This window comes from Kwoniella shandongensis, chromosome 5 (assembly GCF_008629635.2).
Source record: "Kwoniella shandongensis chromosome 5, complete sequence".
NCBI classification, from domain to species: Eukaryota; Fungi; Basidiomycota; class Tremellomycetes; order Tremellales; family Cryptococcaceae; genus Kwoniella; species Kwoniella shandongensis.
In genome coordinates, this window is record NC_089291.1 from 1,366,300 (window position 1) to 1,391,498 (window position 25,199).

Genomic DNA, 25,199 nt, shown 5'->3' on the forward strand with positions numbered 1-25,199 from the left:
CTTTGTACCGCAGACTTGATTATGCAGGTTATAGAGGATGCACACGGTCGTGTTCTGAGAGTAGGAGTAGGGATGCGTCGGTTGGTAGGCAGACGATGTCGAGTCGACTGGAGAGAAGAAAGGACGCAACATCATTTAACTATCCAGTTGGGTTAGGTGGCAACTGAAAGTGGAGGTCTGTTCGATGTTGACGTGGAGCGGTGGCATGGCCGTAGCCGTGGACTTGTATACTTGTAAATGTGTCTATTCATGTCCATGTGCATATCATTCAAGTCGTGTCGTGTGTCGTATATAAAGTAGCAGCAGTCCAGCATTATAATACTATCATCAAGCTATCATTCATGATCATCATCATTCCTTCCTACCCCCTCATTCTCAACACTTTCAATCTCTCCGTGGCCCCCAGATCCGCTCTTATACCCTTGACCAAACCCTTCCTACCTACCGAGATCCCACTGGATAACCCAACTCTATCCAAAACATGTACCGCTCTCTGTACTTTCCCACTCTGTTGGCCTGTTGCTAATGATTCTTGATATCGCACGATGATGGCCATTGCGTGGGAAAGCGTACCAGCGTGAGATGTCAAGATTGTTGATTGTGAAGAAGAGAGGAAGAGGATCGTATCAAGGAACACGGAATGTGCTACAGCTCGAAGTGGCTATCGTTCAGAAAGACAATTAGCTCCCTCTCTCTTGGATGAGAGCATGGAGCACTTCATGGACTTACCCCATTAACACAAGTCGGATCAACCGATAACGTGATGATCCTAAACCAATCAGGCCAAATCCTCTTCCAGAGCGTATCCATCGCCGCAGCACTCTGTCCTCCTTCTGTGCCTGTGTTAATTTCAGCTTGAACAGCCAGGACTGCGAGTCTGAACACCGCAAAGACAAGCGACGAAAGTTCCGCTCCTTCTCCGTTTGGATCTTGCAGAGTCAAGTAGTCCGAACATGCTCTCAGACAGAGTGAGATCGCTCTTGCCAGGATCGGGTAAAGCGATACGATTCGTTTTCGTGCTGCACCCATTTGGATATCAAGGGAAGCGAGAAGTAGGAACATGAACACGTTGACTTGTGTAGACGCGGCCTGAAGCGATCGCATACCATGTCAGCTAGTGATCCATCTTTGCCAGAAGAAGAGCTTGGAACATACCTCGGAAGTCAAGTTCTGTAAACTCTGACTGACAACGCCAGGTGCGGACATCTCGGCCTTACACAAGACTGTACCAGCTTGCAATAATATCCCGATAGTCATGTCCGCGTCGATGGGTCCCCATGCGAAAGTCGGATGAGTTCGGGTCATGATCTGCACGCAGCCAGGAGCAGATTCGGCCAAAACTCGAGCCGGCCGCTTGTCCGCCGGGAAAGCGTCCTCAGCTAGGAACTGCCAACAAGTTACATCAGGAAAGATCAACACAGGAGGATATGAAAGTCGTGACATACGGTTAGAAGACTGAACATCGATACGGGCGAAACGTTAAGTCCATTCATCGCTGATCCCGCAATCTCGAATAAGACGGTTCGAACAGTGTCCTCTGTTGATTGGCTTTTCGCAATCCGGTCAGACACTTGAAGCAGGTGAGAAACCGTGACTCTCTCGACGTTGAATCGCGTCAAGCAGAGGTGAAGTAGTGTGGACGTTTGATGAAGTAGTGTCTTCATATCGGGAAACACCATCAGCTATTGACAAGAAACCCTTCAACGGAAGAGACACTCACCACGGAAGCTTCCGCAACGACGCGATCCAGCACTGATGCACATGACTTCAATGCTGGATTAGGATCAAACTCGCTAGCGTTCCACTCCGCGACATGTTTCCCCAAACGAATGATGAATGATCCGAAATCTGGTATTACACCATGAGTTTCGCGTCCCTCTGTATGATCAATCCACTCACTCTGCGCTGCATCTTCGGACAGCTCCACCTCGAGCGACGCTGTGAAATGACATAGAGAAGCCAGGACCTGGTCAACGGTTTGTCGCCCTCGCTTGAGCACGTCGGATCTAGGTGCACATGCATTAGCATCACCGCCAGGGAAAGTGTCGTGAAAGTGATATGTGAAACGTGACTTACAGATCACGGAATACACTGTCGAACAACGTCGCCTGTATCCCGTCGACCGGCTTTTCAGCCGCTTGGAGGAGCTGTAATGCCTTGCCCAACGTCGAACGCTCGCTAACATTGGTGCCGGTGGCGGCAGCGTCGTTCTGCAGCCGAATGTGTGAGCAAGACAGTCCCGACATCCCCGTGGAGAGGCGGGAGGAGCACCGCACGTACCCTGAAGAGTTGCAAGAAAAGCCCAGATCGTCCAAAGCTACGAGTTCCGCATGAGTTGTTAGTTAGCATGTTCATTTGCGGCTGTACTGAGTGATCAACTCACCCGTCCACGATAGTCCGCAGGAAGTTTCGACCTGATTTCAGTTTGAGTCAGTCGGTCCCCTCGAAGATGGAAAAACTGCTCACTCTGCTCCACTACGGCTGGATCTGGATATTCAGTCACGGTTTCTTTTACCAGGACAGCTGCGATCTCGCCGAACACCGAACTGCGTAGGATAGAGTCATGAGCATCAGTGGACTCACACGACTTCAAGGGCGGGATAACAATCAGAGGACAAAACAAGCAAGATATACTCACGGAACAGCCCTGATCACACTCTCCCTCTCCACCCTCACTATTGCAGTCTGTAACACCTGCAAAGCCAACAACCTATTCTCTGCGCATTCGCACGTATGCACAAACTCCGCTAGCGTCTGCAAAGCGCTAAGCGCTGCCAGTTCCACCGGTCTCACGTTTTGCTGTACAAGGAGATCTAGCGTCAGCCCACGGCAAAAGCCAGCAGGCACATTCGGATATGTAGCCGGACGACTGGGCTCACCTTGAAGAATGTCACCATGAGGATATCTAATATCAACCTCTGAGTAAGATAATCATACTTTCCCAACTCGTTTCCAAAGTCAATTATCACAGGTACGAACAACGATCCGACCAGGGCCGTTTTCTTCGTCTTGCTTTCCAAAGTGTGGTGACCTGTAATAATCACTCTTGCCGAACTATCGAGTGCCGAGCGAAGCGATGGGAGGATTATCGACGTGATTCGCTCGATGGGATCGGACCACGGGAAAGCGCAGAACGAAGCGACATGCTGTTGGAAGCGTTGCGCTGTGTTCCATTTGATGGGTACGGAATTGGAAAGCATCTCGAGTCCTAGAGATAGCAGAATGGCTCTGACCATCTCGGCATCAAACAAAGCAGATATCGTCTGTGACTGCGATGAATGGTTACAACGTTAGGTATTGGAACGGTTCGAGATCTGTGTACTCACTGATCGACCAGGTCGCAGCTGAGTCACAGCGGCCGCTTCTTCCACCAGGAGCTCTTCCAGCACTCTCCACGAGATGACTGAGGACCTCGCGCATCAGTATGATACTCACAAGCAACATGAACGCATCCAATACTCACTGGGCCAAGTCGGCATTGCCAATTGCAGCTTCCTGAGTCTCGCAAGTAGGACCAACCGTCTCTCATCACTACTCTGCACCAAGAACTCCTCAAAGCAGAGGGACATAGCTTGTAGATGGGTCGGTAACAAGCTTCGCAGAACGATCAGATTGTCGGGTATGACTTCCGTGTTATCGAGCAAGGCATCAAAGAAGAGGAGGATCAGTCCGACAGCTGACGCACGCCAGTTGGTGTGATCGAAAGTGATAGATTCGTCGGCAAGTTCCAGGATGAAAGTAAGGAGACGTTCTCGGACCTTTGCACTGGAGAGATCGTAAGCTTGATACACTGGTACACAAATGATGTAGCTTACCGCTCATTCGTACCGGCATCGAGCTGTCTTCTAACAATCTGCTCCAGGGGAAGCGAGTTGACATGTAGCAGCCGGAGGAGTACCCGCGCTCGGGATCGTCGGTCCACAGAAAGGTCGACGAGTGGCCAGATCCTGTAAGCCACATCAGCAGCCATTCTTCGTCTTCGTAAGTCAAGATGCCTTGACCTACATTTCATAGATTTGCGGACAAGTATGGTGTATCTAAGAATACGTTAGCCCCTTACAGCATGAACTGAAGGTGGAGAGGGACTGTGCCTGAGACAGGTTTCCTTCGTCACTCACAAAGCCGTCCACGTTATCTACGATTGTCGCTTTGGCAAACAACAGCCACAGGAAATCCAATACCATCTCCACTGGGAACGTCGTCTTATCCAAGAGTCTCGCAGCCGCCAGCACCATGCCGATATCCAACGGGACTTGATTTCGCGTACTGGTCATCCTACGTCTTTTTGAGAGACTGTGTCACAAGGCAGATTAGTGAAGATGTTCCTGGTACAGGAGCGCTGTGACATACCTCGCTGGCTGTTTGGCTTGCACATCCGATGTATTTAACGAGCTCAAAGCGACATCGTCCAGGGATACTCCATATGCCCAAAGGATTAACAGCATACTCTGCCTAACCAAGTCCAACCTATTCACACCACAACAGATGAGCACGATTAAACGCAATTTTCTGGTTGCAATACTCACTCTAGCTGTCCCATGATCTCCTCACCACTCAATGCCATATCCCTAAAGACCCCTCCTGCCAACTTCGCACTCACGTCTGCGAACCCCGCAGCATCTATCACCTGACCATTCGCATTGACAGCAATCACAAGATCCAATCTCGCTTCTACAGAGGTTCGCATTGTCGCCTGTAGTTCTATCAAGTCGAATAAAAGCGGCCAGGGAATTTCGACGCCTGAAAAGGAGAGAACTTTCATCCATCTACAGACGCGGGATAAGCCTTCTGGACCATCTTGCGAGGTGGACCGGGATAGAGCGAATACATCAAGTTCGGAGGAAGGGCTAGTGGTTGGATGATTTCGTAGTAGTCGAGGGAGAGAGCGATACACAACATCCTGAGGTTGTCGTCAGCATACCGCTCAACGGTCCAAGATGGGAAGTTTAAAGCTTACCTGATCTGCTAATGTCCCGAGATCCTCCAACCATGCTGTCAATAGATCCATCAAGACTGAAAAGACTACATTGGCATCCAACATCGTCGCCATCCGCTCTAATGCAACACCTGCCATCTTCGAGGCCACCTGCGACCCCATCAGATCAGCGGACGCTTCCTCAATCCGTCGCTATCTCTGACGTGTTGCACTTACCTGTTCGTCGGATGCGTCCCCGAGCTCTTGCACGACGACATCACCAGCCGCGAGCTTGCATCGCTCGTATACAATGTGAGCATACCTATCACCTCGAAGTTTCAGTAAAGACTGATCATAAATTCTTCACTTCGGAACACTCACAACGCTGGGTCTTGATCATGCAACGCTCTCAACCACGGCTCAACGTATACTGCCAACAGTCTCTGTCTATCATCCTTGTATACAGAGACTGACGAAGTTCCCTTGGCTGCTCCTGCTGTTTGCCGTACGCCTGGTAATCGCTTGTGCTTACTAGCGTAATTCTTGACAATTCGATGGAGGCAGTCATCCTGACCAAGGTAAACTAAATCAGTCCAGCTTATCAGTGAATGAGAGGTCGACTACTGTACTCACTTCGGCCATGACCCACGCTACAGCTGATTTACCTAGCCTTTCCAAAGCGTATGGTGAACACAATAGACTCGGCCAAGCTCTTCCGCTCAACAACCTCAACCCTTGTTCATTCATGGTCAGATCGAGGTCTTCCAGTAATACCTCGATCCCAAGTATTAGAAGCTCAACCGTCGGCGACGAGTCCATGAGTAGTGGCAAAGTGAATGAACACGATGAATTACCGTCTCGGATCACTTTCTCATCGATCGCCCTCTTCGACACGACGGAGATGAAACCCGTGAGGCGGAGTTGATCGAGGAATAACGCCGCGATTCGATCGTCCTCAATGTGGAGATCGTAAGCCAGGGTGTGAGACATGGTAGCGAGAGAAATAATTTCGTACGCTTTATCGTTGCAGGGTGGTTCTTCGAAATCGTCGAGATCTGCGGGAGGAAGCGGTAATCCAGATGGAGCAAGCAATCCTTCTGAAGGTCGTTTCTCCTCTGTAGTCGCAGCATGGCCATGAGGATGATGAGAAGAGGAGGGCGCTCGGAGTAGAGCTGTACAATAAGCAAGATATTTGTCGGAGAAGATGTAACCCTGACCGAGAGGTGCATCGAGCCCCATCACATGGGCATAATCCGATGCGGCGGATGATGCTTGGTGCATATGACTGTTGAGATACTCTTCGTAGCTCTTTACAGCTTCTTTCAGTCGCAGAGGATCGGTCTCTCGTTTTCGTCCATTCGCAGCGGTATTCAGCACCCGGATCGACCCGCTCGATACCCCGTTCTTGAAGATTTGATACTGTGTCCACAGTGCACCGTATAGAACCGCTACTTCGTCGTATGACCTTTGTTTCTTGTCGTCGAGAGGTACGCAAAGATGGGCGCAGGTACGTTCAAAACTCTGTTGAAGCTTTTCGAGAGTGATAGTGAATGGGTTCGAGCCCTGCGATGAGATCTCGTCGATCACCACATCTCGACCATATCGACATTCTGCTCGTCCACTGTCTTCCATCCTATCCAGACATGATGCATGGAAGAACCTCTGACATCCATTGGTGCATCCGTACCCTTGACCTGCTGTTCCCCATAATGGATCGTGACACGCATCGCATAGTGTCATATTGAAGAGGTTGACCAGATCGAGATCGTGTTGACCCACCTTACGTCTCGTAGACGATGAGTTTCCTCGTGATGTAGACCCATGAATTACTTGTTCGTCCAATCGAGATAGGCATTGGCTGAATTTGATGTGGACCATCTGCGATGACGAGTCTTGCTGCGATAAGGTGACGACATCGTAGGGGAAAACTCCGACAGAAGATTGGTAGCAATGCAAGTGTCGATGTTCCTTGCAGAGGGAACAACGAAGGGCGAACCCGTGTAAGTCGTTATTGCAGACCGAGCATTTGCTTGCCATTGTGTTGGGACCATCCTTCGAGCTTACTCGCCAAGGCAAGAAATGATGATCTTCAATATTTTCCTCACGTAGGGCTTTTTCCTGCCCAGTCTCCCATTTTGACCTCTGAGCACTGTATGTGGTATTAGCTAATCGTCGGGCGATTGCATTGTGTCCCGTGACCCCTGGGTAGAATGTCGCCAGAATCTCCGCAGCAGCCCTTCTCGGGACAGGTGGGGCGTACGCGACAATTTCTAGCAGATCGAGAGAAGAGTCCGGCTTGGCAGTCAAGACGAGGGAGAGTAACCGATGTACCCTGTGAATGGTGGTGAGTTTCGACGCAGTTAGATCGACCGTAGATGAAACAGCCATGAGGATACGGGGAATAAGGGCAGCAATCTGATAAGTGGTCGATGTGGTATCTCGCTCAGTGTGAGTCGATAATACCCCTGCGATCTCCTCGATCCGCGGGAAGAAAGAGAAGGAAGGGGATGTTGGAGAGTAGCGCTGCCATCCCGGCGTACTAACTGGAGGCAAGAGTGTATCATCGGGAGTGTCGGTGGATATTGCAAAAGTCGGTACGACAGTGCCGGTAGGTTCGGGGTTGAAGAATGGATCTTCGTGATAGCAAGCTGATCAACGTGCGTCCTGGTCGTGCAACGGCGCTTTGACTCACCATTAAACCCGACCTGTGCAGCTTTACCAAGTCCACCTCTTGCCTTCGCCAAGTTCCGCAGTAGCTCGCCTAACCTGCCTTCCAGCCATTCACAGATCCTTTCAGTCATCCCTTGACCCATCCCATAAAGTCCATCCACGATCATGCCCACAACCCGGATCTTGGTCCTGGTATCACACCTCTTGTACAAGTATCCCGCTATGTCCAAGCATGCTGCTTGTAATGCATTAGGTGGACAAAGCGGTCTGAATAGATGAGTCCGATGCAGACAGTCGATGTTGATGAGGCTTTGAAGGATTGATAGCATACGTCCGAGGAGGCTGGGTCCAGAAAGTCCAATAGAAGTCGAGGGTCGACTGTGAGCTGGAGACGGAGGAAAGTTGGGTTTGGATGAAGTGATGGGTGAAGTCACGGAGGAGAAACGCCCTGCTCGTCTTTTGTTCTTGACAGGTGTCGAGTCGAGGTTCGGAATGTCGTGCCCTCCATCGTCGTCGAAGAGGTTTAGGTTTTGTTTCTCCGCCAAAACGAGCAGACCTCGGGTCTTTTCTACCAAATCATAGATGGCTTCTGTATCCCATTCACCCTCTGCTAGTACGATCGCATCGTCGAAATCCTCGCTACCAATGCCAACACCGACTGCTGAAGGTCGACTCGGTCCCGCCGAGCCGGAAGAGTGTGCAGCGGTGGTTGCGACAGCAGCGATAGCATGACCTAGTCGTTGGACCTTTCCTTTACCTTTGCCTTTCGCTCGTCCACTGACTTCTCGGGCATTGATCGCTGCTCTATCAAGCAGATCAGGTGCGGATTCCCTATTTTCCAGTTTTTCGAGAAGGTGTGAGAGTAGTTTCTGAGTTTCGTACAACCCCCTATTGGAAGTAGCAGAGGACAATGGCGTTCGACTTTTAGCTGTGAGAGTAGGTCGTCTAAACCGTTTAGGCTGGTCTGCGGTTGGACTCGAAGGGGGGAGTGGATTGGGGAAGGAAACGTTCCGCGACCGAGGAGAGGGCGGAGCAAGTGGGAAAGTCACATTTCGAGAGGTCAGTGGTGAACGAGGTGATGATGGGGGTTGTAGCGTAGGAGAAGGTGGGATATCGTAGAATGAGGAGTGCTCGATGTGAAGCTATGTTAGAAGTTTTGCTTAGCTGTTGCAGCAGAGAAAAAAAGGTGTTGGACATACTCGAGGTGGAGGTTGTCCGCCTGGACGAACACCTAGTGCTCGCCGAGCGTCCACATTCGCAGTGCTTTCCCTCCGGTCGGTCATCGTTGGCGAAACATCATGTCCCTGATCTCATCGGTGCGAACTCTTCAGCGCGCCGGAAGTCGCTTTCTCCTGTTCAATTGAGTACAATAGCATCATTTTCAGACGACATGAGCAACATCAACACGTACCCTCCGCTGCGCGCTCGCAACCGCTCGCTCGGTGTCAAAGTAAGTCACGTGTTTTAGCGGAGATGAATCAAACCTCCACCCCATTTACCCTGAATACACACTGACAATCTCTGCGATTTTGAAACGTCCTGATCACAATTTCCATCCCATCACTGCTATCACGCTTCCCGCATTCCTCTCCTTTCAGCAATCTCAATACAGAATATACAGCTCTCTGTACCCTTTACAGATATCATCCGCTTAAACTGCCATCGAATCGACAGCTGAGTTCGACCGTTTAAGCTACAGTAGGATAGCTTTTCCCCAGATCGGATCTGGACACAGGAAGGATATTACGAAAACTTCATTCCGCTTGGCGCACCCTCCTTTCCGCTTCAACTGACACCATACCAACATTCCATCATGCCTACTCCACGTCGAACATCGCGACCATCCACACCGACCCCTAGCAACTCTTCTGCCACCTCTTCCAAGCCCCGCTCAACTCCTGCTTTGACCACCCCTCACCATCACAAGACAGCAGACGAGCTCGCCGCCGAGGAGGCAGCGAACATCTTGCAGCTCTCGACTCCGACCGCTTCTCGTTTACGAGGGACCAGCACCGATATCTTGGACGGAGGCAGTGCTCGAGCTTTGAGACATCGCAGATTGAACGAGGTGAGATTGGAGGAAGAACATCGTAAGGAGGAGACTTCGACAGCGGATGAGTCCAATGAAGAAGCGGGGAGCAACGATGATGTGTCAAGGGATATAGATCTCGCTTCCGTCGCGGAATCGTCTACTTCAGCAGCGATACAAGAAGCAGAGACCGACCTATCTTCTGCTGGATTGTCTACGGGGCAAATCTTCGGTCAATCAGCTCAGCTTGATGGCAGAAACGAGGACGAGGACTCAGATGAATCAGAATCACAATCACAATCAGATTCCGACGAGGATGGTTCCAGTACCGCCTCATCTGACTCTGACTCTGCGTCTGATGAGGACAGCGACAGTGATGAGGATGAAGAGGATGAAAGGATGGAAAAGCTCCTCCAAGCCGCCAAGGAGGCTGCTCGTGCCAAGGAAAAGGGAAAGGTGGTTGCTGGTCCCACACAAGGAGGCGAGGGAGATGAGACGGTATTGCAGTTTGACGAAGATCAGAAGGAGAAGAAGAAGGAAGCGTGAGTCCTTGACCTCGAAGGATCTGAGGTAGCATGAGCTGATGTAGATGCTGTCGATCCTCACAGCCCCATTCCTGATTTATCTATTCCTAATCTGCCCAAGCCTCATCTATCTTTCTCCAAAGATGGTAGAGCATCTGCGGCTACCACCCTTCCACAAGTCACTGAAGCTGGTCCTTCCAAGCGACGAATGCAAAGTCAAACGGAAGTACCAGTTCCCGAGTTGGACAATCGACCGTACGAGCGGGAACTTAGTCGACGAGAGAAACAATCTGTGAGTTCAACGTGATTTGGGTTACAAAGTCGATGTCTGACACGCATACGTAGCAACCTCGAAAGGCGACTACATCGGAGCTGTGGTCCACTGTCCCCACTCCTCGAACTGACTTGCTTCCTCAAATGAAACGAGATTATCAAGCTCTGGCCCTTGCGAACAGTCTTGACCCGAAGAGGTTCATGAAGGGTGGAAGTAGATCAGACAAGATACCAGAGTCCTTCGCTGTGAGTTCGACACACCTTGTGTGACATGTGAAAGATACAAGCTGACGTCTGTGACAGATTGGTACCATGGTCGAAACATCTCGACATATTCGAGATACAACGCTGGTGAAAGAGAAAAAGTACAGACCTGGTCAAGTGGTTGCCGGTCTTATCAGGGACGACGACACGGGATCATATGCGAAGAGAAAGTACGGAGATTTGCAATGGTCCAGGATGGAAAATGGACGAGGCAAGGGAGGGAAGAAGCCCGTCAAGTGGTAGTGGTGGGTGTGGATGATTCAACACAAAGAGATATGTGCTGATGGAGATTGTTAGATCTGTTCTGTCTGTACATAGTACGTGATTGAACGACGGCTCTGTCCATTACCAGGTAAGAAGCGAATTGACTGCTGATACTCTACCTTCTCCCTACAGCTGTTGCATATTATCATCCCTTGCATTGTTCCATTTCAGCGCACCAGCACCATACTAACAGTTCCAATGATGTAAACAAACCACTTGCGGCGTTATAAGTGCCACGTGTGATTCCCCTTTTTTATATCTCCGTAGTTCCGTCATAAAATTTTCACTTGTTGTTGTTGTATAGTGCAAAGTACTCAGCTTTGGTGGTGGGTTTCGCCGCCCTAGTGAGGAGTCGCCCCCTTATTGGTTCGCTAGGTCGAGCACCCCCGGTTTTACCTACCCCCTCTACCACTATACCCGGCCTTTAATGGTCGTTGAAAAACGTGAAAACACCCCATACAACCATCCGTATAGAGGGCAAAGCTTGTGTATATAGCTGAGCCCTCTATTCTCAAGCATCCCATCCCATCAGATGGCTCCCGGCAGAATGGTCACCTCGTCTCGGAGAGCCGGGAGGGTGACCAACAAGACCAAACTTGTCATTTACAAAGGGTCAAACAAGGTCGATCTCACAGCGGCGGAAACGATTGTGTGGGAAAATGAATCGACAGGTGGAGCCCATGCCGAAGCGACAAAACATCAACATGTAGGAGCAAAAGGTGTGGAATCTGGTGAACTACTCGTGAGTAACTGCATCCGCTCTACAACTTTCTCTTATGCATCGAGGACGATTTATATATGCTTGATGCCATCAAAATGGGCTTTGATGATGGAGGGGTGTTTTTTTATTCCCCTGGGATGAAGACGTGGAAGGGGAGGCTGTGCCGGGAGAGGAAGAAAGGAAGTTTATCGCGTTTCCCACGCGACCAAACACTTTCCTCTTTCCACGACGTGTTTACCTCTATCGCCCTCGAATGAACTCCCTTCTTTCCTGTCAGAGGCCGTCATCCACTCCTACAGTTCTGGATGTCTGCATGCTTGTCGCTGTTAGACCCCTCTTCGTCGCTGTTTTGGTCTTTCTAGACCAGTTTCTATCATTCAACCTCCTTCCCAATTGGGCAATTTCGTCATCACCACGCGGCTTTCCTTCGTGTTTTCGACTGTTGTCATTTATTTTGTTGTTGAACATTTGGACTGACGCGTTTGACCTCTTCACTTCATCTTCTCCGATAGGAACACCACTTGCAAGCTGCCTTGTCTTCGGCTTCGCTACTCCACTCGCGAACGCAATCGGCCAAACCCTCATCCCCTAAACCGTCGTCATCGTCGTCCTCCACGAAACCAGAACCGACTACAGCGTCTTCTGCTCTCAATTACCACATCCCTACGCCCGATGCGACAGGTATCGTCGACAACAACCACTTTACGCCTCTGTATCAAGCGACAAAGTATGTGGAGCCGGTCAACTACATACGGTTCTCCGATACCGTCGAGGAGAGTAGTGGAGGTTGGGGTGGTTTGGGATATTGTATGGATGACAAGGATGTCAAGTGGTTAAACGAGTTCAACGCGAAAGCGGAAGGCTCAAGTGGAGGAGAAGCCAATGGCACTGTAGCGGCTTCATCACCACAGACACCTCTGAAAGAGAGTCAGCAAGGTGGTAATCAACCACCTAGCGCGGGTCGAGGTATGAGAGCGAAGGGAAAGGAGAAGGAGAAGGAGAAGAATGAGTCGGCGCCGGCACCGCTGTTCATCTCAGAAGACACCTTTGAGTACATCATGGGTGTCTTTGAGAAGTATGCAGAGGACAGCGTTCCCATGCTTCACACGGTGAGCTGCCTCATCTACACCTCCCAGTCCCATCAAATGCTGACAACGTTTCTCTCCTCTAGAATATTTCCCTGCTACCACCCTTTGCCTCTGTCGAACCCATGTTCTCTTCTCCAATACCTGCCTCTTTCCTACCTAGTAACGAAATACCGAAGGGACTGCCCGACCTCAAGGTGCTGTCTAGGATGGCCCGTAGCATATATTCTCATTGGAAAGCTCGAAGAGAGGAGAGGAATGGCAAATCCATCATGCCTGCCCTCAACGTGAGTCTTTGCTATATATCTCTCATATGGTGTGTCTTGCTGACAGTTATGAACAGTACGACGAGACCAACGACAATGATCCATATGTCTGTTTCCGAAGACGAGATATCCGAGCCACTCGAAAGACTCGTCGAACGGACAACCACTCCATCGAACAGTTCCAAAAGCTGCAAACCGAGCTCAGAAATGCGCACAACCTTGCTCAGATGGTCGTGCGACGAGAGAACGAGAAGAAAGCACTGTTCAAAGCGGATCGAGATGTTTGGGAAGCGAAATGGAAGTTGTTCGAGATCAAACGACGCTGGCCAAGTCTTGGTATGAGTCGAGAAGAGGAAGAGATAATCACTGGAAGACCGATGTCTGGGGTCGTACCCATCACGATACCGTCACTGGCGAATGGTCACGCTCTTCATCCCTCACAAACGAACATACCACAGATGCGGAAGAAGGTCGTGGAGAAGGACCGAGACGAACGGGAGAAGCGGGAGCGAGCTATGGAGGCAGCGAGAGCAGCAGAGAAGAATATGGGTTCAATGGCTGGAAGATCGAATGCTCCAGAGGCGTTGAAAGAGAGGATGTTGGCGCTTCAGCAAAAGCTGGAAGAGTTGTTGGTGAAGAAGAAGGAAGCGGATGCCCACTGGGACGACTGCACAGACTCTTCTTATCAACCACTACCGCAACCTCACTCCATCCACACTTTCCGACCTATTACCGCTCTCGACCCACATTATTCTGTTCGTCGTGGACGTGCTAATTCGGATGATGACGAGGACGAACCGGTGCTTCCCTCATCTTTCCGACTGCGAAGAGGCCGTGGCGGTGTTGTTCGTCTCGATAGACGGACTGCGCTGCTTTCCCGACGACGAGGTTCTCCACCATCTTCCCCTACGAAATATCCCGATTGGCTTTTCCCAGATACTGCACCGTCTCGATCAGAAGGTCGTCGGCCGAGATCAATCGACGAGTTGGAGGAGGACTCGCCTTCATCTCCGGAGGTTCTGAAAAGAAGGAGGCTGAACGAGGTCTGGCGGTACGACGTGGATCGTGGAGGTGCGCTTGGTGTCGGAATGGGTGTACTGGAGGACCAAGACAGGGTTATCGTCGACGATCTCGAATCGAAGTACGTCAGAAATCGTATCAGTCTACTTCGAGAAGAAGATATCGACAAACTTCGACCGGACGTCTCGGTACTCGCTCAAGCTGCCATCGCTTTGGAAACGCCTATCGAATTACCTCCTACGCCCGTCTTCGTTCGCCCGCAAGTTGTGCCTCCCAACCCTCAGCTTGTCGCTGCCCACTTGCAGCAACAGCAGCTTCTCCAGCAGCAACAGCAGATGGAGCAGTTCCAACGATTCCAGCTGCTGGCGCAACAGCAAGCCCTTGTCGCTCAGCAGCAACAAGCCGCCATGGCTCAAGCACAAGCTCAGGCGCAAGGCATGCCGAATCAGTCGCAGGTCCAACAGCGCGTCACTTCCGCAGACGGATCAGCCAATGGAGCTGCAGGTTCGCCAGTCGTCAACGGTCAACAACTTCAACAGCAAATGCCGCCTCCGAACTCTCTGCCGAACCAAGCTCAGAACGGTCGTCCCCCTGTATCAAAGCGTCCTTCACAGACTGGTCAGACCATGGGTCCACCCGTTCAAGCTCGTCCTTCCCTCTCACCGACCAACTCACTGCATCCAGCTCAGCAAGCTGCTCTGGCGAAGAACGGTCAAAGCCCTCAATTAGTGAACGGCATGATGTTGCCTAATGGCAAAACATTCATCCAGAATGGAGGTGCAAACGGTGCCGGTACTCCGCAACAGCAAGTTCAGCAGCTGGATCCACAAGTTCAACAACGGATTATGGCGGCCCGTCTTGCCGCGCAGGCTCAGCAACAACTGCCTCAGCAACCGACCAACCTTGACAGTCTCAATCCGGAACAATTGGCAGAGCTCACACGAGTAGCACAACAAGCTGGGTTCGGCGATAACATCCAAGGGTTCATCGACGCGAGGAACAAGGCGACGTTATTGCGGATGGCCAAGTTGGCTCAGCAACAACAAGCTCAACAAGTCGCACAACAACAGCAAGCGGCTGCTCAAGCTCAGGCTCAACAGCAACAGCAACAACAGCAGCAAGCTGGGAACGGCGGTGCACCTGGACCTGGTCAGCCTGGCTTTTCAAGTCCTGCTTTACCGACCGGTTCATTGCAATTGAAGTTACCTCCTCATGCGGCCGCCAGACTCGGTGCGGCGAGCACCCCGAATGGCCAACAACAACAATCATCACCTGCTCCTCAACGAGCGTAATCGCAACCTCTCCCTCTCCCCCGTCTCGACATCCAGGCGCACAAGCCGATATGGTCAATTGCCATCATTATTCTTTATCCGTTTCCGGGGTTATTTGTAAACTTTTTTGCTGTTATAGATACAGAAAACAGCTTTTCTTACCTTCACCTCACTTTACACTCCTCTCCTCGCCTCATATTATCAAGTTGTACAACAGAAAAGAAAGAAACGAAAGCATGATTTTTCACACTGGGATGATTAGAAAGTGTGGTGTGTGGTGTCGTGTCGTTGTCGGTGCCGGTGTTGGTGTATCATAGGTTTAAGGCAAAGCACGATGGGAGACGGAGAACTGTCCCGTTAACTGTAGTAGAGTTGAGGAAGACAAGGAGGTGGTGGACGTATAGGAAGGAAGGAAGAAAAGCAGATATCAAGTATCATATCATGCCCAAAGCAAAATGCAAAGCAAAATATCAAATTCCACATGTCTCCTTTGCGTGTAAGAGAGAGCAGAGCAGAGTATAACAGAGCAGAACAGACAGTAGTTATGCGTACTAATAAATAACGCAGCATTAGAAAGTAAGAACCACTCAGATAGGCGAAGCTGAAGCGTGCCTGAGTTTGCGAACGATGTTTCGCTACGTTACACCTCGCTCACTCGCTCGCAGGCGCGATTGTTATTGTTTATGGCTAACGACCTAGTCGTCCTTTACATACTTGGTACCTCCTAACAGCTCAGCAAGTCGTGTATACTACAGACAACTACATCACACACAACAAGGAATACGAGTGGACTGTCCGATTCGCCCTTTGTACATCATACTAGATCTGTGATCATCTCACAACGCACCTAATTTCGGCTCGCCCATTCTTGCATCTGCATCGACATCGACAATACATATATTCTGTAAATCGTATACCGGAGGAACCTGTAGTTCTGGCAGAGGAGATCAAGGAGGGCAGCGCAAAATGTCACGAATCAAACATACCAAAGGGGAGAATGAAGGTCAGTCTTCTTGTTGTGCGTTGTCCCACCATGAGGAGTGTGGCTGACGAGATGCTCTCCTACTATCCTACACCGATAACTCCGCTATTGACCCAAACTTACGACTTGCGATATATTGTCAACTCGTCGTTTTGGCATCGTACTATGCTCTTGGCGCATAACATGATTTTACCGATCGACACAACTACCTTGACTGGCTCAACATACAACGTCTCGTTACTACCCACATCGTCGCGTCTCAATCCGTACCTCAAATCTACTCTCGCACTTTCACACTACCACGCACTCCCTCTCTACCTGACTGGAATTCCATCCCGCCCCGCCCCACAGCGATGTCGCAGCTATGGCATACTATAGTCGATACAATCCGTCAACTCCCCTCTGAAGAGACCCGCCTTACCCTCTCTCAAAAACCAACGATGGACGATGCGGTTGACAAATTGACCCATCTCATAACGCTCCGTCGTGGCGGTGTCGGTAACGAAAAGGGACTTTCGGTGGAACCGCCTTCTCTTATCATTTCAGGACCGCCAACTCAGCGAGCCGGTACACCGTCTTCTACCACCCTTGGGGGAGGTGGAGGTGGAGGTGTATCCACACCTGGATCAATCGGTGGTGGGAATCATAAACGGAAACGAAAGACATCATTCTCTACAAGTCCCGTACCTCCCTCTCATCACGGAGAATCACTCTCCGCTGGGACCGGTGGCGGTGGTGGTGGACGAGGTAGTACGCCGATGTCGAGAGAAGCAACGGGGAAACAACGAAGAGAGATGTATTACGATCAATTACCTCTGCAACCAGGTAGGAAAGTAGCTTTCAAATTACCTGCAAACAAAACCAAAGCCGACGGCGGAGGTGCCGGGGACGATACGACAACGACAATGATCACAAGTACGAGCTCTGGTGCAGGTGGCGGAGTGGGAGGTGGGATAGGCGGATCGGCAAGTGGAGACGATTGGATTTTGGCAACTGTCAAAAGGTGTATTCAACAGGATAGAATGAGATATGAGGTTCAAGATGTGGATGATGGAAAGTGAGTCGGTTTCGCCGTTCTACAACGTGGGGATGTGTCGGTGGGAGTGGTGTATCTGGGTTCTGGGTGACCGAATCGACTTGGATCGGAGCTCGGGCTCGGGCTTGGCCTTGTTCTCTAGCTCTGACTCTCCCAAGTGACACATTCGTGGTGGTGGGATCACAACAGTCCAGCCACGGGAAGAGATGGACAAGCATCACCAGCACACTTCAGCGATACCATCTCCTTGGGCCCGCAATTATCACGATCTACTAACGCTGACATCTTCTTGCTCTCTTCCACCCACAGCGCATACAACACCACCCTCCGATCTATCATACCCCTTCCTGACCCCACATCCCCCACTCATCTATCCTCTCACCCATCCAACCTCGAAGATTTCCCTCGTGATTCCCAAGTCCTCGCCCTTTACCCAGATACAACATCATTCTATCGGGCTACAGTCGTCTCTGCTCCTATACCAGGTACGGGTAATGGACTCGGTGTGAGAGGTGGGAATGGACGTGCAGAGCCGGGAGCGAAGAAGGGATTGTACAGATTGGCGTTTGTTGATGATGATGGGAATGTTTTGGAGGTGCAGAAGGATTATGTCGTGGCGGTGAGTTGTGCGGGACCTTCTATCCCTACAAATGCGCATAAGTGCAGCTCGGATGTCTGTCTTGGAATGATATGGGAGGAATCAAGCTGATATACTGTGACTACTTCACAGTTCCCTTCGTGATCATCGTCTGAAAGCAAAGCCCTCCAGCTACAGCTATCGGTCTGTGTCCCGACAGGGTTGTCCAGAGACTGGCGACGTCTGGCAAGATCAGGAAGGAGAGGGCTGCGGAGAACGTGTTACAGGAAAGCCTGAGATTCAGAACCAGATCTTATCAAAAGATATACATTATACGTTGTAGTTTCAGTGCGCAGAAGGCATCTTGCATAACAATTTTGGCCCAAATCGTGATCATCATCACTTCCTCGTTGTATGACACTATCGACTCCGGCGTTCATCGTCGCAGCATCCTATTCTCTCCCATATTCTCCGGCCTTAGAGACGAAATTAGCATAGCAAGTAATAAAAGATTGCAGGGTGGCAGGGTATACCCACACATCAATCTGCACAGCTCATCGCCGACTTGATCTCCTTTATCATCGCCTTTGTGATGGCCGAACAACCGACTGAAAGGATGTCCTTTTGGAGTACAGTATGCAGCGAGGGGTGAAGTGACGGTCGCAATAAAGAGGGAGAAATGCTCATCACGTTCCACTTACTCATAAATGTATTTCCATCTGACAGGTACTCTCGTCCTCGTCCTCGATACAAATACAAACCACTTTCCGAACTATACCGCATCACAACGTGCTCGCCCTGTCTTTGACGAGTGATTCACCCGCTGAGCAGCTAGTCGCACACTTGTCTATTGATACTACAGTCGGTAGTTCACCATCGTCATGATCGTACCGAGATTGCACGGAGATGACAGGGCGAAACGAGCAGCTCCTCATCTTACGAGCGGGACTGAAGATCCCGCTCATCAAGATTACTTCCAACGACATGCCAGTGGGTCATTCATCCTACGTCTCTAATCTCTACTAGTCCTCCCGCCCCGGTACATACTGACCAGCTGCTGAGCTAATTCGACACCTCTTCCGCAGCCGCATTCTACATCGTCATCGCTGCGGACCTCTCCACCATCACAATCATCTGTCTCTATTCACTCTGGCGTGGTCCTACCCGTTCTTACTTTCCAACATGTCTAAATCGTCGACTTCGTCGTGGACGAAACGATCGTGAGAAAGTGGAGACGAGGGATGTCGATAGTCCCGATTCCGACTCGGGTGAAACGGTCTATTTGACAGATATGAAGAGAACGAACAAGTTGCACAAGAAATCGAGTTTGCTGTCGGACAGAGATGGAGATGGAAACGGGGATCAAGGGCGAGATGGGATAGGCAGAGAGAGGATCGATCAACATGGTTCGATCACAACGACGATGTCGAATTTCGGTAATCCCTCTTCTTCGTCCTCTTCCTCGTCGAGGGAGCAGCTCGCACTGCCATCTTCTCGTAGGTCGACTAGATCGCTACCTGGACCATCACCTCTGAGCGGAGTAAAGACGCATCAACAACTACGACATGGGCATACCCTCTCGAAAAGCGGGGCTGATAATTCGCCAATGACGTCGATATCGAGCACGGTAGTAGCCATCACTCCGCCTCAGCCTGCTGGTGCGAGTGCTAGTGCTGGTACTGACGCTAAAGCGGGTACCGATATTGGTGCTGGCGCTGGGGCGGGACCGAGCTGGATTCAGATTGACACGAATTCGGTTCCTTCGATTGGGCTGGGGAGCGTACCGCTTCCAATGCTTTCTCCGACTGCACGGGCTCGTGCGGCGAAGAAAGAGGAGATGTTACTCGGGCAGAGTTCGATTTCGATTTTAAGTCCGGTGAGGAGCGGTATTGCGACACGAGCTTCGGTAGACCCGATGAAGGTGACATTCGCGTCTCCCTCTGCTCTCTTTCATCCCTCGACCGTGACCATAAAGAAAGTCGATCAAACGCAAGCTGTCTCAGCCCCAGCGGTCGTCGCAACGACTGGCGAAGAAGAGCCAGCTGCAGGTCATTCAAACTGATCTCGTAATTCGAATCATCGCTCGGTAACCCAGGGAGTTACGATAGATCGATAAGTCGGCACAATCCATCATCTTTCCCATCATCCGCATCGAGTCACTTGCGTCTCCAGCTCTGGTGATGATGACGCAGACGAGGGTACACTGCTCGCACTGCTTGTCGAGACATCGTTGGAACGAGCTACGGGTCGTTTGAATCTCGCATTTTGATCATCTCGTAGTTGTTGTTTTCTGCGTTGTGATTTGTCATAGAAATACGTGATGAGCCAGATGATCATGGTGTGGTGTGGAGGAGTGGTGGTGTTGAGTAACTATATGGAGTCTGGAAGCAAGCTTTATTGTTTCAAGGGAATCACGATGGACGAGGGAGAGAGAGGGGGGGAGGCTTTCATCCATTTTTCTATTCTAGAGTGTGAATAATTGTGCTGGCGCTGTGATGGTGATGATGAATTGTCATGATGTGTTCGTTTACGTTACCAAGCCTCAATCACCGTATATTACCGCGAACAATACACGACGTAGATCACATCTCGTTACCGTAGGTCAGTTACTAGTGTACCTGAATATCATCCACCACCCACCCACCCACCCACCCACTCTACACCCGAATGCGGCTATAGACATGACGAATCACGTTCTTTTACTGCGAGACAGAATTGAATGGGATGTGGCACTTATGAGTTTATGCTTAGTGTTGGTGGCAGTATGACACGATAAACATATGCAAGAGCGGATACACTAGGGCACGCATGCATATGGGTGTCTACCTCTCAACCAGTTGAGTTGCCAAGCACCCACGTGGTGTCGTTTCCGAGTACGTGTATTGTGCTTGTGCGTGTGTCGGGGGCCGAGCATCTCGTTTCATGAACAAAGGACTCACGGACCTCTTTTGTGTGTGTCTGTTTGTCTGTGTGTATAGTATGTTGTGTGGATACACAACGCATACGCCGCTTTGTCATCGCCACTTTGATCATTCCCACACTGAATCAATAATCACTCGTTCAACTCGATTCTATCCAAGCTTCGCTTTCACTTACTTTCAATCCACTCCTCTGATCCCGCCCAACGATCACTGTACACGACTGAATCCGACGACCAGAGACGAGAACTGCATCACCTCTGACTTGACGAGCAGCACACGAGTCTACACAACGAACCACCACGTCAATCAACATCCCTTACTCTTACTTCTATCCCCCTCTTATACCCCACCAATCTCCCTTCTTCTACTTCCTCCGCGCATTAGCACTTACCACTCTCGCTCGAGCCAACATCATGCAGTATTACAACACTCCCGCGATGCCTCCTAATATGGGTATGGGTGGTGTGGGCGGAATGGGGATGGGGATGGATCCGAGAATGCAACAGATGCAACAGATGCAAGCGGCTCAGATGGGTCAAGGGGGTATGATGAATGGTATGGGCGGATACGGTCAAGCGTGGAGGAACTTGGTAAGTTAACCAAATCGCTGATTCAACATATTGCCCAACATCATACATACTGGAGGGTCTGAATACGGAGAGCTCAGTCATGATTCGCTAATGGTGCGTCTTTGCTTAGGGATACGACTATGCTCCCCCTCAGGCGGTGTACAAGCCCGAAGCCGGTTGGGGCGCTTGGGATTTGGTAAGTCGTGTCTCTTTCCTTTCCTCTCACATCTTGCACACTCCGTCAAGATGTCCAGCGATACTTCACTCCTCTTCTCGCGATGGACCATCACCCATCACTGCTCTATCTGACTCTCACACAACTAATGATCGTATCCGTCCTCGTATTTTGGCACACATCTAATTCCCTCCCTCCCTCCCTCAGGCAAACGCGCAATACAACGGCGGACGTCTCGAACGTTCATTCTTTGACAACATCGTACGTCTCTTACGTGAATATCAATCCCTACTCAAAACACACAACTTACAAGAAGACTCTCAATCTCCCTCAAACCCAAACTTCAAATCCCTTACCAATCCTACTGGCGGTGGCGGGTTGATGAAACAGATTTCGAGTTTGACGAATTTCTTTGCGAATCGACATTTGTCAGAGGACAGCGCGAGGGATGCTCATCGAAGAGTGTATTATCAAGGTGAAGGTGTAGATGCGGGTAATAAGACTTTGGGAGGGGCAGCGGCATATCAGGCTTATTTGTGAGTTGATCACCAGCCAATTCTCATCGAGTTCAGAGGAGAATTGGGAGCGCAGCTACGAATCTTGGTCAGAGCTCGCTTTGGGACTTGGTTCAGTAATCGCATACAGTGTACAAAGGGTGATTGCTGACATCTCCAACTTCCACAGGATCTGGGACCGTGACCACTATTCGGCGTATCATTCTATGCCAAGTCAGGAGAACAGGGAGAGGCTCGTCGGTCTCGCTGTCGCCGAATGTGAGTGGGCTGAACATCCTGATTACAATACCACCTCAGCACATCGAAATGACACTGACACGACGAATTCGATCCCAGTGTTCAGTCTCTGGGACCGAGTCCAGCCAAGGAGCACTCGAGCTTCCACTGAAGAGGCTGCGCAGTACGCCGCGGCGACCGCCAAATACCTCTTTGACAGGGTGAGCTGAACCGAGCATGCGTCTGCAGCCGGACCTAGCTGACACTATTCGCGTCATTCCAGCACTACGATATCCCTCACAATCACTCTCACCGAAGATCATCTCGATACTCTGGTTACGGGGCTGACAACGATAGTGACTCGGATGACGACCGTCACATGCGTCGAAGGGGGATGTACAACCGTGAGTACAGACTCAGCTAGACTGACCTCATCGTTGGGTAAGAAGAAGCTGAAGTCCTGAGCGCAGAGCAACAACCATATGGTGTTATGGGCATGGGAATGGGACAGGGACCCATGATGGGAGGTATGGGCTCTGGTATGTATGCAGGCGGCGCAGGTGGAGGTATGATAGGTGGTGGTGGTATGCCTGGAATGGGTATGCCTCAACCAGGTATGGGAGCGATGGGTATGCCCGGTGCTATGCAGAACGGGATGATGGGCATGCAGCCTGGTATGGGAATGGGAATGGGAGGGGGAGGTATGGGTGCCATGCAGCCCGGTATGGGGGGCGGAATGGGTGGGATGGGTATGCAGCATGGTATGGGCATGGGTGGGATGGGGATGATGGGTGGCATGCAGCCTGGAGGATATGGTAATCCGATGAACGAAGCGCAAGCTTCTCCGGTGAGTGAGATCTAGCCACGAGCGCTTGAGAAGTAGAGCTGATTGATCACAATGCCTCCTATTGCCAGGGAATGCACCCATACCACTACGGTGCCCAATCTGGCGTCGCATACGGTTCTCAGCCAATTGATCAGATGGGTAATCCTACGTTCCCTGGCGGGCCAGGTCGAAGCTGGTACGGATATGGCCAGCCTCGTTACTTCTAACTCAAGATCTGAGAGATATTGGAAGCAGAACAGCCGGATCATATACAATCCGATCTCGTCTGGGGTGGGTAGAAATGACATATGGGAGCAAGAAGATCGATTAAAGCGACTGGGGCCGAATGTAAATATGTAGTGAGGAAGTGAAGACGATTGTGTAACAACGACGATATGCTTTCACGATATGCGATGAAATGGGAACCGAATTATTGGAATGTGGATTGGCTAAAACGACTAATTTACATGTGGAGATGGGCTGCTGTAAGAATGGCACAGAGAATTTAGTTGACAGCAGTGTTCGACACACCTTATATTGCACTCTGTTGCAGATCTTTTTCAATCGGGGATCACTGTACTCGAACGATAGTACAGCTTTGGCAATGTAACGTATCAAGCTACGAGTACGGTGAGAAAGGCGAATCACCCTTCGGAAGTGGCTCAGGAGTCACCTTGTCTCTGCCTATCTAACTTGCTCCTTTGTCTTCGATTTCTGGTCATGCCACCTCACGTAGTCACAAATATATCGAGGTATATGACTCAATCACATTCCCTTCCTTTGTCTTCAGCCCTAATACCGATTTAGTATTGTGTCAGTGATTCCCCATCGATACATAACTTATGAAACTACTCGAGACCACGATCTGACCTTGTCTATGTTGACTGTACTGTGCAAAGTGACAAACGCCACCTACAGTATAAAATACATTGTCCGCGTCACAAACTCAGCCTTAGTTTCTTCTTCACTCTCGATATGGCCTTCCAACTCCATCCACTCTTCTCCACCTACCCCGGAGCTTCCTTCGTCCCTAATGGGAACTACAACGGTCCCCACCTCTCTTTCCAATCAGGCGGTCCATCGCCCGGATATTGGGGCTACGTCCCCCTTCCCCCACCTACCACATCACCGTTCGAATGGGGCTTACCGCCCGCCATCGTCGCTGCGCAAGAAGGGAGAGGGACGGGGGTATATGGTTTCACACTTGAAGGAGGGGGAACGGGGGAGATGTGGGGGAAGAGATATGGATGGCCGAAATATGGGCCGATGCCACTCAAGCCGGAATTGGGAGGGTTTGGTGAGTCCACTTTCGTGTAAGCACTCTAGCGCTAGCAGGTTAGGAGTGTCGTGTCGTGTGGTGGCTCAAGTCGCCTTGGGATCAGTCCAGTTCGTGATTGGAGAGTTGTGCGCCGTTGGAGATATCGGTGTCTGACTACGAATGAGAGACGGCACACCTAATGAAGGGTGGACTGTACCTCCTGCCCCTATGTCCTGCCTGAGAGAAGATGAATGTATTCGTGGACAGTCGCTGATGCTTGATTGTTTTGTGTGACGACGGCGCAGTGGGCAAACTCAATCCGTACGGAAGGAGCTGGCCTCATGGATATTACAAATCCGTCCATTAGGCGGGACGTCGCTATATCTGGAGAAAAAGGGAGCAATGACAATGACGATGTGGACAAGGTGGAAGTGGTGTTGGCTAACCTCGAAGATGTATATGGGGACCATTCTCGGAACGAAAAAGAATAGGCGGGACAAAAAGATACGGTGTATTCGATAAGATTTACATGTCAAATCTGGGCAGATTCTTCTAGACATCTCGGCTTTACAGGCGTCGGATGAACAATGTTGCGATCTGACTCATCGATGGCGGACCGAGAGATATGGGATGTATTACAACGACTTATACTGTTGGAGAATCGACCCGATGTCCAGAAGCTGATAACACGCTTGAATTGTACACTCGTTCATATCAAATGACGAACGTTTGTATACGGCGACTGGTCTAAGTCGACACAAATTTACTAAAGTATACAACATGAAGGTCATCCCATATCCAATGCTCAGAACTTCCAGTGGC

The 25,199-nt window shown here is 50.5% G+C and overlaps 7 protein-coding genes across 7 annotated transcripts; 6 read left to right on the forward strand and 1 right to left on the reverse strand.

The window, feature by feature from the left end:
• Window positions 1–361: 361 nt before the first annotated feature.
• On the reverse strand, window positions 362–8,868 carry CI109_103183 (uncharacterized protein; the record flags this gene model as incomplete). The annotated part of the gene is made up of 25 exons (XM_032001570.1): window positions 362–661; window positions 730–1,089; window positions 1,156–1,386; window positions 1,446–1,658; window positions 1,721–1,848; window positions 1,900–2,006; window positions 2,077–2,210; window positions 2,281–2,317; window positions 2,384–2,414; window positions 2,467–2,546; window positions 2,639–2,799; window positions 2,880–3,269; window positions 3,327–3,403; window positions 3,464–3,765; window positions 3,816–3,947; window positions 4,006–4,037; window positions 4,119–4,293; window positions 4,351–4,467; window positions 4,527–4,900; window positions 4,958–5,086; window positions 5,153–5,237; window positions 5,297–5,484; window positions 5,549–7,548; window positions 7,608–8,727; window positions 8,785–8,868. The coding sequence occupies 25 exons, from the start codon at window positions 8,866–8,868 to the stop codon at window positions 362–364; spliced, it is 6,987 nt and encodes a 2,328-aa protein (XP_031864460.1).
• A 530-nt stretch (window positions 8,869–9,398) lies between these two features.
• On the forward strand, window positions 9,399–10,918 carry CI109_103184 (uncharacterized protein; the record flags this gene model as incomplete). Its single annotated transcript, XM_032001571.1, has 4 exons — window positions 9,399–10,156; window positions 10,223–10,430; window positions 10,484–10,657; window positions 10,715–10,918. 4 exons carry the CDS (start codon window positions 9,399–9,401, stop codon window positions 10,916–10,918), a joined length of 1,344 nt encoding a protein of 447 aa, XP_031864461.1.
• A 553-nt stretch (window positions 10,919–11,471) lies between these two features.
• On the forward strand, window positions 11,472–15,323 carry CI109_103185 (uncharacterized protein; the record flags this gene model as incomplete). Its single annotated transcript, XM_032001572.2, has 4 exons — window positions 11,472–11,681; window positions 12,173–12,769; window positions 12,832–13,032; window positions 13,089–15,323. The coding sequence occupies 4 exons, from the start codon at window positions 11,472–11,474 to the stop codon at window positions 15,321–15,323; spliced, it is 3,243 nt and encodes a 1,080-aa protein (XP_031864462.2).
• Window positions 15,324–16,637: 1,314 nt separating this feature from the next.
• Window positions 16,638–18,062, forward strand: CI109_103186 (uncharacterized protein; the record flags this gene model as incomplete). The annotated part of the gene is made up of 3 exons (XM_032001573.1): window positions 16,638–17,341; window positions 17,630–17,939; window positions 18,051–18,062. 3 exons carry the CDS (start codon window positions 16,638–16,640, stop codon window positions 18,060–18,062), a joined length of 1,026 nt encoding a protein of 341 aa, XP_031864463.1.
• Window positions 18,063–18,778: 716 nt separating this feature from the next.
• On the forward strand, window positions 18,779–19,959 carry CI109_103187 (uncharacterized protein; the record flags this gene model as incomplete). Its single annotated transcript, XM_032001574.1, has 2 exons — window positions 18,779–18,887; window positions 18,983–19,959. The coding sequence occupies 2 exons, from the start codon at window positions 18,779–18,781 to the stop codon at window positions 19,957–19,959; spliced, it is 1,086 nt and encodes a 361-aa protein (XP_031864464.1).
• Window positions 19,960–21,231: 1,272 nt separating this feature from the next.
• CI109_103188 (uncharacterized protein) lies at window positions 21,232–23,346 on the forward strand (the record flags this gene model as incomplete). Its single annotated transcript, XM_032001575.1, has 8 exons — window positions 21,232–21,408; window positions 21,518–21,583; window positions 21,770–22,098; window positions 22,247–22,335; window positions 22,414–22,514; window positions 22,577–22,697; window positions 22,764–23,140; window positions 23,209–23,346. The coding sequence occupies 8 exons, from the start codon at window positions 21,232–21,234 to the stop codon at window positions 23,344–23,346; spliced, it is 1,398 nt and encodes a 465-aa protein (XP_031864465.1).
• A 748-nt stretch (window positions 23,347–24,094) lies between these two features.
• CI109_103189 (uncharacterized protein) lies at window positions 24,095–24,744 on the forward strand (the record flags this gene model as incomplete). The annotated part of the gene is made up of 2 exons (XM_032001576.1): window positions 24,095–24,416; window positions 24,683–24,744. 2 exons carry the CDS (start codon window positions 24,095–24,097, stop codon window positions 24,742–24,744), a joined length of 384 nt encoding a protein of 127 aa, XP_031864466.1.
• Window positions 24,745–25,199: the final 455 nt, after the last annotated feature.